Raw genomic sequence first — 19,905 nt, 5'->3', positions numbered from 1 at the left:
ACTAATCTCTTCACGTTCCCCGATGTAAGAGGCAATTGCTCGTGGGAGAAAGCCAATCTCGCGACCTCTACACACTTTAATTCTTTATAAAATATCACATGCATACTACATTTGAACGTAAATTCAACAGTTTTATAGAGAAGAGAATACTATAACAATCAAGTCATTTTACAATACTGAAATATCATAAAATCCCACACAAACCTAGAGCCTTAACATGTTTTTTAAACAATTCTCTAGAGATGGACTTCGTAAAAGGATCAACTATCATTTTACGTGTAGGAATATATTGCAAAGTTATTTCTCCACTTGCCACTACGTCTCTCACAAAGTTATACTTGATGTCGATGTGTTTGGTCTAGCTTTGATACTTAAGATACTTTGTGTATGCGATAGACGCTTGACTATCACAATATAGAATCATGAGACCCTTAGAATTCTTTGCAATACTCAAATGCTCAAAGAATCTCTTTAACCAAACAACTTCTTGTATTGCAGACGCACAAGCCACAAATTCAATTTTCATGGTTGAAAGAGCTGTGCAAGTTTGCTTCTTACTTTTCCATGAAATAGCACCACCATTTACTAAGAAAGCATAACCGGATGTTGATTTTCTATCATCCCGGTCACTAGCCCAATCTGCATCTATATAACATCTCATGAATAAATCAGATCCACTATAACATAGTGTATGATATGCAGTTCCTTTCAGGTATCGGAATATTCTCTTTACTACTTTCTAATGATCTCTTCCAAGATTGGATTGATACCTGCTAACTAGACTTACGACATAACTAATGTATAGGCGAGTACACATCATAGCATACATCAAACTCCCGACAACACTAGAATAAGGAACTCGAGACATGTCTTCCTTTTCTTTTTCAATATTTGGACACATTTCAAGGCTTAAAGTTTCACCCGTTGCTACGTGAGTATCCATGGATTTGCAACTATTCATTCGAAAACTTTCCAATATTTTCTATATATAAGTTTTTTGAGATAAACTCAAAAATTTCTTGTAACAATCTCTTTGGATCTTAACACCTAATATATAGTCTGCTTCATCCATATCTTTCATATCAAACAATTTTGAAAGCCATGACTTGACAGTTTTCACATACTCCAAATTATTTCTGGCTAATAGAATATCATCTACGTAAAGAGAAAGAATTACAAAATTTCCATTGAACTTTTTCACATAGATGCAATGGTCTTCATCGATCATGGTGAAATCAAATGCCATCACCTCCTTATGAAATCTTAGATACCACTGTCTTGAAGATTGCTTTAGGCCATAAATTGATCTTCTCAATTTACATACTTTCTTTTCTTAACCTTTAACAATGAAATCTACTGGTTGTTTCATGTAGATTTCCTCGTTTAATTCTTCATTGAGAAAAGCGGTCTTCACATTCATTTGGTGAAATTCTAGATCTAAACGTGCAACAATAGCTAAAAGTAATCGTATGAAAGTAAACTTCACAACTGGTGAAAAAGTTTCCTCATAGTCTATTCCAACTTCTTGAGTAAACCTTTTGCAACCTTTCGTGCTTTGTGTCTTTCTATTGACCATCCGATTTACGTTTAACTTTAAGAATCCATTTATTCCCAATAGCTTTACGTTCCTTATGAAGGTCAACTAGATCCCAGACTTTATTGGTTTTTATGGACTCTAATTCTTCTGTCATCGCTTTTAACCATTCATCCCTTTCAGGTCTTGATAAGGCATCAATTACATAATTAGGTTCATCCAATTCTGTGGGAGATACTAGGAAAACATAATCCTCAATCTCATAAGATCGTTTAGGTACACCTTTTCTTGTACTCTTACGTATTTGAAGTTCAGATTCCTCTATTAGATTTTGAGATTCATAACTCCCACTCGGATCATGAATTATTTCTTGATCTATTGAATTATCGAGTATGTTTGACAACATTACATGATCTTCTGAATTCAACATTTCGTACAGAGGCTCAACTTCACCTATTTCACTCTTTTTGGGAAAATCATTTTGCAAAAATCTAACATCTCGTGATACAATTTCAGTGATACTTCCATCCTCCAGTTCATCGATGAACACATATCCTTTAGAGTGTTCAGAGTACCTTATAAAGATACATTTCTTTACTTTTGGACTTAGTTTACCAAACTCACCAAAATGATCTTTAATATATGCCGCACAACCCCACGGTCGTAGATCATTCAGGTTTATTTTATGATCAGTCCAAAGTTCATAAGGAGTGGAAGACACTGACTTAGAGGGCACTATGTTCAATATGTAAGCTGTAGTCAATAATGCATCTCCCCAGAAAGAGATAGACAAATTTGCCTGCACCATCATTGATCTTGTCATGTCTACTAATGTTTTATTCCTTCTTTCAGCTACACCATTTTGTTGAGGTGTATAAGGAGTAGTTAATTGTCTGATAATACCCTTTTCAATACATAATTCTTCTAATTGTTTTGACAAATATTCACGTCCTCGATCGGTTCTTAAAGCTTTTATGCTTTTATCTAATTGATTTTCAACTTCATTCAAATATCTTTTAAAGCACTCAAGTGCTTTAGATCTATGAGAAATTAAATAGACATAACCAAAACGCGTGAAATCATCAATAAATGTAATGAAATATGTAGCACCAGACCTTGCCCTTACATGCATTGGACCACAAATATCAAAATGAATTGATTGAAGTGGGAACTCAGCTCTCTTAGCCTATCCAAATGGTTTACGCGTAATCTTTCTAACAAGACAATTTTCACAAGTTGGCATTTCAATTTTGGTGAAAGAACCTAAATGCCCTTTTTTTGCCAACCTATTAATTCGATCTTGCCTTATGTGACCTAATCTAGCATGCCATGTAATAATATCAACATCATTGTTACTTGAATAACAAACCATTACACAACAGTCAACATAATAGCCATAAGTTGAAGGATTACAATCTAATACGATAAAACGGTCATAACGAAGTCCAAAACCATATAAAACATTATCTAGAGTTATTCTAACACCATTACGACTAAAAACCAAATCAAAACCAACGTCTAAAAGAACAGACATAGACACTAAGTTTTGTTAAATCTCTGGAGTATATAGGACGTCATGCAACATCAAGGAACAGCCACCACACAAGTCCACTTTGCAAGTGCCTATACCTTTGACTTCAAGCCTAGCATTATTTCCTACGTAGATCCACCTTGATTTAGATGAAACTCGACGAAACTCCACAAACGCCTCTCTATCTCGACTCATGTGGTCGAGGGATCCTGAGTCTACAATCCATATATGATAAGATTCAGCTTGTAAAGAAGTGCTCGAAACCATATGTTGCTCTTTGAGATGCGTTTCGAAATGCTACATTTTCTGCTCATTGCATTCATGAGTGAAATACCCCAACTTTCGACAATTGTAGCACTTCATTTTGTTCTTGTCTCTCTTCTTGAAAAATCATTTTCCTTTCTTGGAATTTGGATTTTTCTTTCTCTTAGAAGGTCTTTCTTCAGCCTTTTTACTTTTTCCATTCCTTTTCCAATTTTTCTTACGCTTGATGTCTGAAGATTTTGTACCACTTGTTTCTGCTACAAAGGCATTTAGAAGCAGCTGTTAGCAGCACCAAGGTGCTCATCTTCAAGTTCAACATGGTTTACAATCATCAAAAAAGTTTTGATGCCATGATTATGGCTCAATTTAACCTTCAAGTTTTCCCCATTATTGGGAAGAGATCGAATTACTGCATAAACTTGTTGCTCGTCTAAAAAAAAAATATGACCAACACTCTTGAGTTGAGTTACCATGTTTGACATCACCCTAAGGTGTTGTGCAGTATTACCTTCTTTTGGTTGATTCAATACATGGTTTATACCTCTCAGAGCATTTTTGCTCTTCCAGCATATACCGTATATTATGACTCCAGATGTCGTAATTATTACCATTAAGTTTTTCAACTTTGTTTAAGTAAGTAATGATACTTTTGATACCATGTCTGTTATTGACATAGATTTAGGCAAGAATTTTAACAATTATGCATGTGACATACACATTCAAGCAAATCAATTCTCATAATGATGTCATATTTAAATGTAAAATCGAAAAGACACGTAAGCATCCATCATCATCTACGAATTAAATATTTAACCAAAATTTGAACTTAACTTCTTAATGTGTACACTTAATTATTTTAGACTATAACCACACATATTTGTATGTCTAATAATTAAACACCATATTATATTGCGCAATAGAATAATCATTCACTTATTCAATAAAATAAAACTTAAATATTCATATCAAAGCACAATAAAAGATGTTCATTTCATACTTTAATAAAAAAATTAAAATAATAAATAAAACTAATCTGAAAAAAATGGAGTATGTGGATACACTTTGGGTGTAGCTTTACCCACTTAACTTCTATTTTTACATAGTACTTCCATAATTCTTCGTCATCCCCTATTTCGATTCTAACTTGATTAAGTTCATTCTTGCAGAATTCTGACAAGGAATCATACAAAATAGCATATCCTTCACTATCTGTAATTTGAGGGTGACTTTCATAAAGTTTCTCAAATTTCACGACAATGTTCTGGAGAAATTCTATTAAGCTTCCATGGGGATCCATCTTCAAAGAATTAAACTTTCTTAGATCTTTTTCTATTTGTCTCCGAATGACCCTTCCTTTTCTTAACATACTTATAGAACTCCCACTTGAAGTAATTTGAGCATGTTCCCGTTTAGCCATATCTGAAATGGGAACAAAATAAAATATGGTTAATACCATTTAATGTGACAACATATGTCACACATTTCTCATAATGTCAAGCAATTGTTTAAGGAACATAATGAATATTTGAATACTCAAGAATAATAAGATCCTAAAAGAGGACATATAAAAATAATATATTTTTTTTTGCCATTTGTTGAAAAAATTCATAGCTTACTCGTTTTAAGTCGGTTTTCTTATTATAATATGTTTTCGGAAAGCTTAAAATGAGCATAAAAAAAAGTTAGTTTCCACCCAAAAACTACACAGCGAATTTCCAGATTGCTGTAGATAGATGCAGTTTTTCGGAAAATAGAAAAAAATATCCAATTTTTTTAATAATTCGTATCTCACTCGTTATAATTCTGTTTTTCCGTTATAATATGTTTTTGGAAAGCTAAGCATGAACAGATTATGAAAATAAATAATTTTGACTCATACATCGTACATCTATATTCAGATCGCTATTAAACAGAAACAGAAGCTAAGCATTTATTCATCTTCCCTTTCTACTCGAATCTATCTGTTCCATATCAACTGCTTTCCTAGACATGTACTGTATTGTCGAATCGCTCATGTCTATTAGTAACATGCTAAAGTAGCAACACCGATTTGAAACTGCAAGAAACAACAAAAGGTCAAAGGGTATTTCATTGAAAAAGTCATTTTAACTTTTCTGGGTCTCACATAATGAAGAAGCAGGGAATATTCTTTCATTGACCCATTGATCGCTTGACACACGTGGTATGAAACACATGCTACGATGTTTACACCTTAGATTGGTGTATGTGTCTCATTCTTTCGATTATTCAACATTGTACAGACCTTGGTTTCTCTCTTCAGTGATCCTTAAACTCATTTTCGTGGAGAAACTTTTGTCTGGATCACAAAACAAGTCATAAAATGGTGGTGAAACTCATCTCTTCACGTTCCCCGACGCAAGAGGCAATTGCTCGTGTGAGAGAGTCAATCTCGCGACTTGTTCGACACTCTTTATTACTTTATAAAATATCACATGCATACTATAGTTGAACATAAATTCAATAGTTTTATATATAAGAGAATATTATAACAATCAAGTCATTTTACAACACTGAAATATCATAAAATCCTACGCAAACCTGGAGCCTTAACATGTTTTTCAAACAAGTCTCTAGAGATGGCCTTCTTAAAAGGATCAACTATCATTTCACGTGTAGGAATGTATTGTAAAGTTATTTTTCCATTTACCACTACGTCTCTCATAAAGTTATACTTTATGTCAATGTGTTTGGTGTTGCTATGATACTTAGGATCCTTCGTGTACGAGATAGCTGCTTGACTATCACAATTTATAATCATGGGACCCTTAGAATTCTTTTCAATATTCAAATGCTCAAAGAATCTCTTTAACCAAACTGATTCTTGTACTGCAGACGCACAAGCCACAAATTCAGATTCCATGGTTGAAAGAGCTATGCAAGTTTGCTTCTTACTTTTCCATGAAATAGCACCACCATTTAGTAAGAAAGCATAACCGGATGTTGATTTTCTATCATCCCGATCACCAACCCAATCTGCATCTGTATAACCTCTTATGAATAAATCAAATTCACTATAACACAATGTATGATCTACAGTTCCCTTCAGGTATCAAAATATTCTTTTTACTGCTTTCCAATGATCTCTTCCAGGATTGGATTGATACCTGCTAACTAGACTCATGGCATAACAAATGTCTGGGCGAGTACACATCATAGCATACATCAAACTCTCGACAACACTAGAATAAGGAACTCGAGACATGTCTTCGCTTAAAGTTTCACCCCTTGCTACAGAAGTATCCATGGATTTGCAACTATTCATACGAAAACGTTCCAATATTTTCTTTATATAAGTTTTTTGAGATAAACTTAAAAATTTCTTGGAACGATCTCTTTGGATCTTAACACCCAATATATAGTCTGTTTCACCCATATCTTTCATATCAAACGATTTTGAAAGCCATGACTTGATAGTTTTCACATACTCCAAATTATTTCCAGCTAATAAAATATCATCTACGTAAAGAGAAAGAATTACAAAAATTTCATTGGACTTTTTCACATAGATGCAATGGTCTTCATCGTTTATGGTGAAATCAAATGACATCACCTCCTTATGAAATCTTAGATACCACTGTCTTAAAGATTGCTTTAGGCCATAAATTGATCTTCTCAATTTACATACTTTCTTTTCTTGACCTTTAACAATGAAACCTACTGGTTGTTCTATGTAGATTTCCTCGTTTAATTCTCCATTGAGAAAAGCAGTCTTCACATCCATTTGGTGTAATTCTAGATCTAAACGTGCAACAATAGCTAAAAGTAATCGTATGGAAGTAAACTGCACAACTGGTGAAAAAGTTTCCTCATAGTCTGTTACAACTTCTTGAGTAAAACATTTTGCCACTAATCGTGTTTTGTGTCTTCCTATTGACCCATCCGATTTACGTTTAACTTTAAGAATCCATTTATTCCCAATAGCTTTACGTTCCTTAGGAAGGTCAACTAAATCCCAGACTTTATTGGTTTTCATGGACTCTAATTCTTTTTTCATCTCTTTTAACCATTCATCCCTTTCAGGTTTCGATAAGGCCTCAGTTACTGAATTAGGTTCATCCAATTCTGTGGGAGATACCAGGAAAACATAATCCTCAATCTCATAAGATCGTTTAGGTACACCTTTTCTCGTACTCTTACGTATATGAAGTTCAGATTCTTCTATAGGATTTTGAGATTCATAACTCCCATCAGGAATTATTTCTTGATCCATTGAATTATCAAGTATGTTTGACAACATTACCTGATCTTCTGAATTCAACATTTCGTACAGAGGCTCAACTTCACCTATTTCACCCTTTTTGGGAAAATCATTTTCCAAAAATCTAACATCTCGTGATACAATTTCAGTAATACTTCCATCCTCCAGTTCATCGATAAACACATATCCTTTGGAGCGTTCAGAGTACCTTATAAAGATATGGTAGTTCTTTGAAAGATTTCATAGATCTCTTAAGATCAATGAAGCTCTTGATACCACTGTTGGTGTTTAAATTTCAAATTATGCAGATTATGTATTTCTTGTTGGCTATATAAAGCCCCTCAATGCTTAAGAAAATCATTGAAATCAACTAAAAGCCATTTTAATCTATTGAGAGAAATTTTCAATCTTTTTGTGTTGTCCCATTATTTTAAAAACACCAACAGTGGTATCAAGAGCTTCATTGATCTTAAGAGATCTGTGAAATCTTCCAAAGAACTACCATACATTTTTAACCCGTAAGGGCTACCTTTTTTAACCCATCAGGGCTATCTATTTTAACCCATCAAGGCTACCTTTTCAACCCGTGCTTTTTTCAACGCACATGCTTTTCTAAATCATTTTTTAACCAAAATAATGGCAAGCAATTGTCTCTCTTTGAATGCCCCATAAATTTTCATGGACAAAAACTATCAAATTTGGTCTGTGAGAATAAAATCATATTTTGAAACCTATGTGATATGTGAGGTTGTGATGGAAGAAAAACCCTTACAACCTCTCTCTGCAAATCATACAAAAGTTCAGATTAAAACACTTTCTAAAAAACTTCTACACAAGACAATGCCATCGCATGTGTTTTTGAAGAACAAAATCAAAAGAAGAAAAAGAAAAAAGAAGAAATTTTGCAAGTTCAAAAACAATGAAAAAAATCCAGCATCAACTATCAAAACAAAAATTGAGGAGGAGCATTTTTTTCAATTGCAGTAACTAAAGCAAAGGAGGAGTGTTGAAGTTTGCTTTTAGTTACTGTAGTAACTTTTAGCAAAATAAGTTATTTAGTTTGAATAAATTTGAAATTTTGAATTTTAGTTAGATTGTTTTAGTTCTTGAGATATTTTAGGATTTTTAAATTTTAAATTATGCAGATTATGTGTTTTATGTTGGCTATTTAAAGTCTCTTAATGCTTAATAAAATTATTGAAAGCTATTGAAAGTCATTTCAATCCATTGAAAAACATTTTTAATCTTTTTATGCTGCCCCACTTTTAAAAAAACACCAACAGAGTTGCTTAGTGAAGTCTAAGTTATTCTGTGTCAGGTAGCTTAGTGGGCAATAGCGATATTGCTTAGTTTTGGCTCTATTTGTAGTGGGAATACCACATTTAGGGGGAGGGATTTAGAAGTAAGTTCCTAGGTTGCAAGCTGTTGTAATCTGAATCGTTGCTCTATTTGGAAGTAATGGAGTTTGATTTGAAAAGCCTGTGAGGACAGGTCGTGGTTTTCACTGCCCTTAGAGCTAGGCGATTTCCACGTTAAGTGATCGTGTTGCTTCTGTTGTGTGCATTACTTACTGTTGTGGTTTGCATTTAGTGTTCCTACCGTATCAAGGGACCTGGTCCATTGACATTCAGTGAACGCCTATATTTTAACAATATTTACTGAAGTTTTATAAGGAATGCAAATGGGCAAATATTAATTTTTAAATTGAATTCTAGATTGGGTTCTGAAGTGCATAATAATGACATATAGTTAAAGTAAATCAACATACACCGTTATCATAGTGATTAAATTTACTATTTATTCTTAAAAAAAATTTCCTTTTTTTAATTTGTTATTAGATTATTAGCTTTACTTCTTACTTCATAAAATATTACAGAAATAGTTTTAGATTGAAGGGTAAAATGGTCGTTCATTTAACTTATCAATTTAAGCTTATTTAATAATTAATTAATTAGATATTTTATACTATTTTAATTTAGTGTAAAGGTAAAATGGTAATCGATCCTAACTTTGCAATTTGAGGCTTTCCATTTTTAACAGTAATCTATATTTATTTTCAATTAGTTTTATTATATATTTGTTAAAATGTATATTTTCATTTCTTGTATAAAATTATTGTAAGAGTACTACTTAAGTGAAGTAAATTTTATATATATATATAATATTATAATTAATGTGTATTTATATTTTTATTCATAAAATTATAACAATAGTGTTAAATGGAATGCGATAGTATTTATTATAATTAGTGTGTATTTACATTTTTGTCCATAAACATTATGACTTTATAAGGACATTTTTGTAATTCAACTTTAAACATAAGGGCTTTCCCTTATAATAATACTAATTTCTGGACACGTGCAATGCACGTGTGTCTCATGCAATATGTTATAAATTTATTAGGATGATTAAAATTCAATGAAAATATGTGTGTAATGAGTACTAAAATGCAACAATCTCAAATAAATGTTATGATAATAATTTATTGAAAATTAAATTAAGAAGACTAATAAAGAAATATAAAAAAAAATAAACATAGAAGAAAAAAATAATATACGCATCATTCTTAAGACTTTAATCATAAGATTATATAAATGAAAAAAGAAATACAAAATCGGTACATAATTTTACAAATTTTTGTCAACGCCTTCTCTCATATCCAATCAAAATTCAAAAGTCTACTCCATCGAGTCAAACTAAAGCATGAATCAAATAGAAAAATCACTTTATGTCAGACTAAGGTAGATATATCATATACTTTAGATGTTGATGGCTTCACTAGTTTAACTATAAAATGAAAAGGATAATTTTGGACGTGAGTTTCTTGAAACAAAAAAGATGAATTTATAAAGATAGAAATAGAGGAATATACCAAAAGACATCTTAAAGTTTTAAATTAAATATTATTTGAAGGTTTCAAATGACCAAAATAGATAAAAGAGAACAACTTTAAGAATATTAAATATTTACAATGAAGTTCCATTAAAATCTAGAAGAGTAAACTATCCTCCTTTAAACACATGAACTCTCCATTTACTCAATGTAATAATTGATTGTCACTAATATTTAAACATGTAATTAACTAAATATTTATAATATTTAAATCTAGTGTAGGGGCAAAATGATATTTCAACTTTCAATTTTTTTGTTCCCACTTTTAGTAATACATTATAATCATATTTCATATTTTATCCTACCTTTTCATAGTAGCTCAACCCCATACCCTACTTTTCTTGTATGTTTATCATTCAAATTATAGATTATTAATATTATGTAATGATGAAGAACGATACAATCTATTCAAACACTATATTCATTAAAACAATATAGTAGACTACAATACATTATGAAACAATACGTGACAACCATCCAAACAAAAAAGTGTTAATTACCAAACGATCCAGTGTGCTACTCAACTTTGAGCTTGAGTAGTAGCTCACGGACATCATAGATGGATGATAAAAGGCATCCTCTTCTAACGCTCTTGCTTTTCTTGAGGTAACTGACAATAAACAAGAATAATTTTCAGTTTTTCCATAAAGAGAAGTCCAAAGGAAATTACTAGTGGGGATAAAAGGAGACAAATAAATGCTTAGTTCATCAGTGGGGAGCATACATCTATGAATTCATAGAAACTAAATTATGGGGAATAGTGGAAGAATATTCAGCAACTTTGGGGAAAAAGATGGGTTGGAGGGGTATGGAATGGACTCCATTGGTAGAAGTGGTGTAATCATTGTATTATGGGACAAGAGGGAATGGAAAGGGGAGCTCATCGACAGTGGCAGTCAGATGCTCACTTGTAAACTATCTGGGATCATCCAAGACTTGACTTGGTATCTTACTGTTGTATATTCAGAGTGTGACAGAAAAGAAAGAGAAGAATTGTGATGGGAGATCTCAGCTATTAAAGGAATATGTGAAGGGCCCTGGATGATTGGTGGGGACTTTAATGTATATATCCAGATTTCCCTCTGAAAGGACAAACTATAACAGAATAACCAGAGCCATGGCTGATTTCAACCAATGCATAAATGATCTTGAGTTACTGGATCCACCTCTTTCCGGAGGTGTTATACATGGAGAGGAGGTCAAAATCACAGTTGTGCCACAAGAATAGATAGATTCTTGTTCTTGTCCTAATGGAATAAGAGTTTCTCCAAAATCAGCCAAAGTGTACTCCCACAACTTGGCTCGGACCATAACTCCATCCTGCTATCCTATGGTGATTGGAAAGACAGAAAATTATATTTCAAATTTGATAATTGGTGGCTTAAGGAGGAAGGATTTATAGACAAAGTGAAAGAATGGTGGAGCGGCTTTAATACCACTGGTTGACTTGATTTTTAATTGGCTAAGCTTAGTCAATTGAAAGTCAGGATCAAAGAATGGAGCAAAGCCAACAAGAACAACTGGAAGGAAAGGAAAGATCAGATTCTATCACAAGGGGAAATCTGGAATCCATTCAGGATCTCAGACTTTTGACAGATGATAAACAGTTGCAGAAAATTCAGCTGGCTATGGAGTTTGAAGAGGTGTCCAGAAATGAGGAAATTGCTGGAGGTAGAGATCCAGGGTACAATGGGTAAAAAATGGTGACAAAAACATCAAGTACTTCCACGGAATGGCCAATGCTCACAAAAGATTCAACTCCATTGACATCTTCAAAGTCGAGGGGGCTGAAGTTACTGATCCTGAAGAAATAAAAATTCCATAGTGAGCTTCTATCAGAAACTCTACATGGAGTCTGAGAATCGGAGACCTGATTTCACACTCCAAGGGAATACCAGGATCTCCACTGAAGAGCAGGTGTGGCCGGAAAGACAACTTGAAAAGGATGAAATATTAGAGGGGCTTAAACAGTGTGCCATTAATAAGGCCCCAGGCCCTGATGGATTCCCAATGTCATTCTTCATTGCTTTCTAGGAAATGTTGAAGTCAGATGTACTCATCACCCTATGGTGTTGGCCACTGGCCAGATTCAAAACGAGGACTTCCCCATGCCTTGTCACTTGGTCATCAACTCTAGGGGATAATTTATATCCACTGAAGAGCAGGTGTGGCCGGAAAGACAACTTGAAAAGGATGAAATATTAGAGGGGCTTAAACAGTGTGCCATTAATAAGGCCCCAGGCCCTGATGGATTCCCAATGTCATTCTTCATTGCTTTCTAGGAAATGTTGAAGTCAGATGTACTCATCACCCTATGGTGTTGGCCACTGGCCAGATTCAAAACGAGGACTTCCCCATGCCTTGTCACTTGGTCATCAACTCTAGGGGATAATTTATATGCAAAATATGGCCATGTGAACCCATTTTGTCTTTGTAAAATAAGGTATTTTATGTATATATATTTTAAAATTGGTGTAGTATTATATTCTGGCACCCACTCTACAAGAAAGCCAAAAGGTGCACTTAGTTGGATCAATTCCCACTTAATACATCATTTCCTTTTTTTTAGTGGTGAATGCACCCATGCTCAAGAAATTCTAGATTCGCCTCTGAATTGTCAAAGCATAAAAGGTTTTGAGGGCTAGGTATCAGTTTCCACTTAATAAATTTTTTTCTTTCAGTGGTGCACCCATGATCTAGAATCCTAGAGTCAACCCTGACCACGTGGTGATAGCTTGGACTTTCAGTGAAAAACCTCCGTAGCCATTTATTCTGTTCATTTCTTTGTTTTTAGTTTACTCCCTTTATTCCATTTTATGTGATACTTTACCTTTTAGTCTTCTCTAGAAAGATGACACATTTCTCATTTTGGAAACTATTTCTTCATAGCATCCCCATTTTACCTTAATGACATGTCTTGTTGCGATTCACTTGATGTAAAAGTTCATCTCTTCACTGCTCCAAAAGATAAATTTATATGTTACTTTTACTGTGAAGTCGATGTTTTCCTGTAAAGAAAAATCACATAAATAATGTGTTTGAGATGCTAATTTATAATATATGAATCTATTGATTTTACATACAAGATATAATTTTTAATTACAGAACACAATAAATTAATTTGGGCACATTGTCTTTTGCTGAATTGTATAAAAAAAAATACAATTTGAGAAATTCAAATTAAATGTCCAAACAAAATTTCAATTTCAAATTAATTTGATTTGAAATTATGATTCTATATCACATATCCAAATGAGCCCTTAGTGTTGTTTGATACTCCCTCCATTTCATATTAATTGAATTGTTGAGTCATTTTTCATTTTTTAAATTAACTTAATTGTTCAGTTTTTAAGACTACATTTAGAGTGTTCTTCCAATTTTACCCTTCATTAGTTAATATTGGAATTAGTGATTAATTAATATTTAGTTATTTTAATCAGAAATTTGACAGTAATTAATAAGGGTAAAAATGGAAAACTATGTTCAATTTATGTCTTAATCTACTTTTCTTAAAGGGTGTGAAACACCTCAAAAATTCAATTAATATGGAATGGAGGGAGTAATTACTATCAAATCTATGTTTTTAGATTGGTTAATTTGTAAGTGCATGTACGCAAGCGACTTTGGTTACTTTGATGTGTTCTATGAACACATTTAAGCAAATGAATTGATTCAAATTAACATAACAAATAGAGACAAATTTGAAATTTAAACTTTATGGTCAAGGATCTTAGCATTGAGCTAATTGTATTTTTAAAGTTATGAATTTAGATATCTCATTTGTTGCAATTTTAATAAATTCTTATTTATTAAGTTTTTGCTTCACATAAAAAATATTATATTCAAGATAAATTCGACGTCCTAACTCTACTTTTGGCTCTAACAGGAATGTTCCACTTTAGGGTTCAAGTGTTGTCTATCAAAAGTAATCTTATCTCAAATATTTTAAATTTAAAACGTATAATTAAAGATATAAGATACTTATCGATCACCTACCACAAAAAATGATAGCAATACTTCAAATATATGAAGTAGAAAACTAACGCAATAAAGATTTTCTTAGCAATTAGAATCGATTTGGGGAACTTCTAAAATTTACGTATTTTAAAACGTGTTTTCGAATTCTTTATATTTATAGCAGTTTGTGTTTAAGTAAAGATTTAAGTTCTTTTATTAGTATTAGAGTAGTAGTTTGCGTTTATTCAAAATTTTCCCAAAAAAAGAGAACTTGAGAAAAACAAATTTACGTAAAAAATATGTACAAATTTACATTATGATAAATTTAATCATAAGTTTTAGTTCTTTATTACTCTTAGAGATTTTAGTTAAGTAGTAAAATTATATTTAACAAAAACATTTCATCTTTTGTTTGAGATTCACTCCCATCATAGGATAAAATATGTGTTTATCAAAATATTTATTACTCCCTCTATTGCTTTTACTTGCCACTTATTTCTAAGATAGACTTTTATTTTTACTTGTCACTTTTGACCTATCAAGAAAAGACAATTATTTTTTTCCATGTTTTACCCTCGACATTAAATACTTATTCTACATATCAAAGGCCTAATACTAAACAACATTTAATAGGAATAGTTTGATAAAATACATATATCAATAATTGTTTTCTTAAGGGGTGTACCAAGTCAAACAACGACAAGTAAAAATAAACGGAGAGAGTATTATTTAATTATAATTAAATAATATATGCTTATTTTATTTTTAACTATTAAAAGTTATTTTATTTAGTGTACATCACAAATGTAAATGTAGATAAATATTGTGGTCCTATACTACGTTCAATTAAAAAAAAATATAAAAAAAAATTAAAACGAAGAAAATATAATCAATTATATGGCATGGCAGTTGGTCAAGATAAGTGATAAGTGACAGTTTATCAATCTCCAATACATTCAATTTTTATATTATAAATATAACCCAATGTTTGCATCAATTTCTTCATCCTTTAATTAATATAACTAAGCTTTGAAGAAAAAAAATGATGGGTTCCAAGGCATTTTTATTTCTTGGCATTTTTTTGGCAATCTTTTCAATGATAAGCTTTGAGGTTGTAGCTAGAGAGTTGGCTGAGACCCGTAAGATTACTTTTTCCTTTCACTATTTATTTCTTTGAAATATTGGATTTCTTATCTAATTATTTGAGATATATATATATATATGAATGTAGTGCTAATTTTTAAATTTCACATTTGATATTTGTAGCAATGAAATCGGATTATAAGAATGGTGTACACGATGATGGATATAATGACATTGACGAATATCTAGGTGATAGACGTGACGAATATAAAAATGGATATAAATTTCCTGGTGGCGGCCGATATTATCCTCCACATGGTAGTGGGTATAAACCCCCACATGGTGATTATAGCAACGCATATAAACCTCCACATGGTGAATATAACAACGGATATAAATATCCTGGGTGGGGATATAACACTCCACGTGATGGATATAATCCTCCCAGTGATGAATATAGGCCCCCACATGGTGAATATAACAATGGATATAAGTCTCCCGGTGGTGAATATAAACCTCCACATGATGATTATAACAACAGATATAAGCCTCCAAGTGGCGAATATAAGCCTTCAAGTGGCGAATATAAGCCCCCATATGGTGAATATAATGGATATAAACAACATGGTGATGAATATAAATTTCCTGGTAGTGAATATGAACCTCCACATGATGAATATAACAATGGATATAAGCCTTCAAGTGGCGAATATAAGCCCCCACATGGTGAATATAATGGATATAAACAACATGGTGATGGCTATAAATCTCTTGGTGGTGAATATGAATCTCCACATGAAGAATATAACAATGGATATAAGCCTCCAAGTGGTAGATATAAGCCTCCACATGACGGATACAACCCTTCAAGTGACAAACACAATCCCCCACATGACAAGTATAAACCCCCGTTTGGCGAATATAACCCTCCAGGTGGAGGCCATGAATAAGTCACTAGCCAATTGCCTCACAACCAATCTATCATGTAATATTACAAAATCGTTGAGCATATATAGTGGCAAGATATATAATAATAATAGTCTTGCTACTCTAAACCTTGCAATAAAAATGGTATGAATAAAACGTCATTCAGTTTATATGTATGGTTGGTCATGTAATATTTTCTTATACAATATAATACACTATATTGTGATAACATATTTTCATAATGCATGTTTTTGTTAATATGTTGTACGTTCATAATGCATGTTTTTTTTTAGTATGTTGTACGTTGTTGATGATGAACATATGTTTCTTCTTATTTCATAACTTATTATTAAACTACTCCCTCATCCCTAATTATATGATGCTTTTCGCTTTTTGAAATCTAAAGTATGTAAACCTTAAACAACTAACTTTTTAAAATATTTTTTTTTTTCATCATTTGACGTTAGAAGACCAGTAATTTATAGTACATTAATTGGACGAAAGAATATACTTCCCTTTCTCCAACCCCTCCGAATTCAGAATACAATCTACTCTAATAAGATGAAAATACAAGAAATTATAAGAGCCCTCATGTTTTTTTAGATTGTGTTGGAATTGTTGGGAAATGAAACTAATTAAACTGATAATTTGTTGTTCAATGATAATTGTGATGTATCAGACGATAATTTTTTTAAAATTTTACATCGTGATGAAAGAGAAACAAATTATGTAATGGAAGAAGAGAGAATCGTAAAGTTTGTAAAACAATCTGGGAGAAAGTGAAAGTCAAGGAAATATCATCAACAATCATGATTTCACACGTACATACTTTTTTTTAAATTGTCTTTCGTATGAGTTTTACTGCTATATTTGAAAAAAAAGGTAAACTATTGTTATATAGGTGTTATTTTATTTTTTAAATGGTATACTTGTGTTTTTTTTTTCATTTTCCCAACTAAATAAAACTACACTCTCACATATTGTCTCCCGTATTTACCTTGTTTGGATGGTTGTTATCATTGTATTGTATTTTTAATTTAAATAAAATGTTTGTTTGATGGTTACTTATCAAAATATTTATTATTTTTCTCGCTCGCTTTTACTTGTCATTTATTTCTAAGATAGACTTCCATTTTTACTCGTCACTTTTGACCTATCAAGAAAAGACAAATTTTTTTCATGTTTTACCCTCGACATAAAATACTTATTCTGCATGTCATTTTTCAAGATCTAATACTAAATATCATTCATGAATAGAGATAGTTTAGTAAAATATCTATATCTGTAATTGTTTTCTTAATGGGTGTACCAAGTCAAACAGTGACAAATAAAAATAAACGAAAATAGTATTATTTAATTATAATTAAATAATATATGCTTATTTTTTTAACTATTAAAAATTATTTTATTTAGTGTACATCACAAATGTAGATAAATATTGTGGACCTATACTACGTTCAATTAAAAAAAGAAAATATTAAAAACGGAGAAAATATAATCAATTATGTGGTGTGGCGGTTGGTCAAGATAAGTGATAAGTGACCATTTATCAATCTCTAATACATTCAATTCTTATTATAAATATAACCCAATGTTGCATCAATTTCTTCATCCTTTAATCAATACAACTAAGCTTTGAAGGAAAAAAATGATGGGTTCCAAGGCCTTTTTATTTCTTGGCATTTTTTGGCTATTTTTTCAATGATAAGCTATGAGGTTATAGCTAGAGAATTGGCTGAGACTTGTAAGATTACTTTTTCCTTTTACTATTTATTTATTTGAAATATTGGATTTCTTATCTAATTATTTGATATATATTTATGAATTTAATACTTATTTTTAAATTTCACATTTGATATTTGTAGCAATGAGATCGGATAACAAGAATGATGTACACGATGATGGATATAATGACATTGGCGGATATCTAGGTGATGGACGTGGCGAATATAAAAATGGATATAAATTTTCTGGTGGTGGATATTATCCTCCGCATAGTGGATATAAACCCCCATACGGTGATTATAACAACACATATAAACCTTCACATGGTGAATATAACAACAGATATAAATATCGTGGGTGGGGATATAACACTCCACGTGACGGATATAATCCTCCCGGTGGTGAATATAGGCCCCCACATGATAAATATAAGTCCCCACATGGTGAATATAAGAGTGGATATAAACAACATGGTGATGGATATAAATCTCCTGGCGGTGAATATAAACCTCCACATGATGAATATAACAACAGATATAAGCCTCCAATTGTGGCAGATATAAGCCCCCACATAGCGAATACAACCCTCCATGTGACGAACACAATCCCCACATGACAAGTATAAACCCCCGTTTGGTGAATATAACCCTCCAAGTAGTGAATATAGCCCCCCACATGACAAATATAAACTCCCTAATGACAAATACAAATCTGCGGGTGACAAATATAAATTCCTTAACGGTGGATACAACTATCCAGGTGGAGGCAATGAATAAGTGACTAGCCAATTGCCTCACAACCAATCTATCATGTAATATTACAAAATCGTTGAGCATAGTGGCAAGATGTATAATAATAATAGTCTTGCTATTCTAAACCTTGCAATAAAAATGGTATGAATAAAACGTCATTCAGTTCATATGTATGGTTGGTCATGTAATATTTTCTTATACAATATAATACACTATATTGTGATAACATATTTTTATAATGCATGCTTTTTTTTAATATGTTGTACGTTGTTGACGATAAACATATGTTTCTTATTTCATAACTTATTATTAAACTACTCTCCCATCCCTAATTTTATGATGCTTTTCGCTTTTTGAAATCTAAAGTATGTAAACCTTAACCAACTAACTTTTAAAAATATACCTTATTCATCGTTTGACATTAGAAGACTAGTAATTTATAGTACATTGGACGAACGAATATAATTCCCTTCCTCCAACCCCTCCGAATTCAGAATACAATCTACCCTAATAAGATGAAAAGATAAGAAATTATAAGAGCCCCCATGATTTTTTAGATTGTGTTGGAATTGTTGGGAAATGAAATTAAACTGATACTTTGTTGTTCAATGATAATTGTGATGTATCGATCCGACGATGAATTTTTTAAAATTTTATATCGTGATGAAAGAGAAACAAATTGTGTAATGGAAGAAGAGAGAATCGTAAAGTTTGTAAAACAATCTGGGAGAAAGTGAAAGTCAAGGAAATATCATCAACAATCATGATTTCACACGTACGTATTTTATTTTTTTTAATTGTGTTTTGTATGAGTTTTACTGCTATATTTGAAAAAAAGGTAAACTATTGTTATATAGGTGTTATTTTATTTTTTAAATGGTATACTTGTGTTTTTTTTCCCATTTTCCCAACTAAATAAAACTACACTCTGACATATTGTCTCCCGTATTTACACCTTGTTTGGATGGTTGTTACCATTGTATTATATTTTTGGTTTAAATACAATGTTTGTTTCGATGGT

The 19,905-nt window shown here is 31.9% G+C and overlaps 2 protein-coding genes and 1 pseudogene across 2 annotated transcripts in view; 2 read left to right on the top strand and 1 right to left on the bottom strand.

The window, feature by feature from the left end:
• LOC125825438 (uncharacterized) overlaps nt 1–19,905 on the bottom strand; it is a 1,130,247-nt gene that overhangs the window by 82,589 nt on the left and 1,027,753 nt on the right. The gene's annotated exons all lie outside the window — the stretch shown is intronic.
• On the top strand, nt 15,421–16,430 carry LOC125825497 (early nodulin-75-like). The gene is made up of 3 exons (XM_049504823.1): nt 15,421–15,536; nt 15,664–15,705; nt 15,820–16,430. The coding sequence occupies exons 1-3, from the start codon at nt 15,440–15,442 to the stop codon at nt 16,428–16,430; spliced, it is 750 nt and encodes a 249-aa protein (XP_049360780.1). The 5' UTR covers nt 15,421–15,439.
• LOC125825496 (early nodulin-75-like) lies at nt 18,056–18,912 on the top strand (annotated as a pseudogene).

Source organism: Solanum verrucosum, unplaced genomic scaffold, assembly GCF_900185275.1.
Source record: "Solanum verrucosum unplaced genomic scaffold, falcon-dt-bn FXZP01000101.1, whole genome shotgun sequence".
Taxonomy (NCBI): domain Eukaryota; kingdom Viridiplantae; phylum Streptophyta; class Magnoliopsida; order Solanales; family Solanaceae; genus Solanum; species Solanum verrucosum.
This window is presented reverse-complemented; position numbering and strand designations above follow the sequence as displayed.

What these genes read in the sequence shown, in the direction of transcription:
- LOC125825497 (XM_049504823.1), top strand. Translation starts at nt 15,440, where the DNA reads ATGATGGGTTCCAAGGCATTTTTATTTCTTGGCATTTTTTTGGCAATC. An exon ending in TAGAGAGTTGGCTGAGACCC is followed by an intron (nt 15,537 to 15,663) that starts GTAAGATTACTT and finishes TGATATTTGTAG; the next exon opens with CAATGAAATCGGATTATAAG. An exon ending in TGGTGTACACGATGATGGAT is followed by an intron (nt 15,706 to 15,819) that starts ATAATGACATTG and finishes ATAAACCCCCAC; the next exon opens with ATGGTGATTATAGCAACGCA.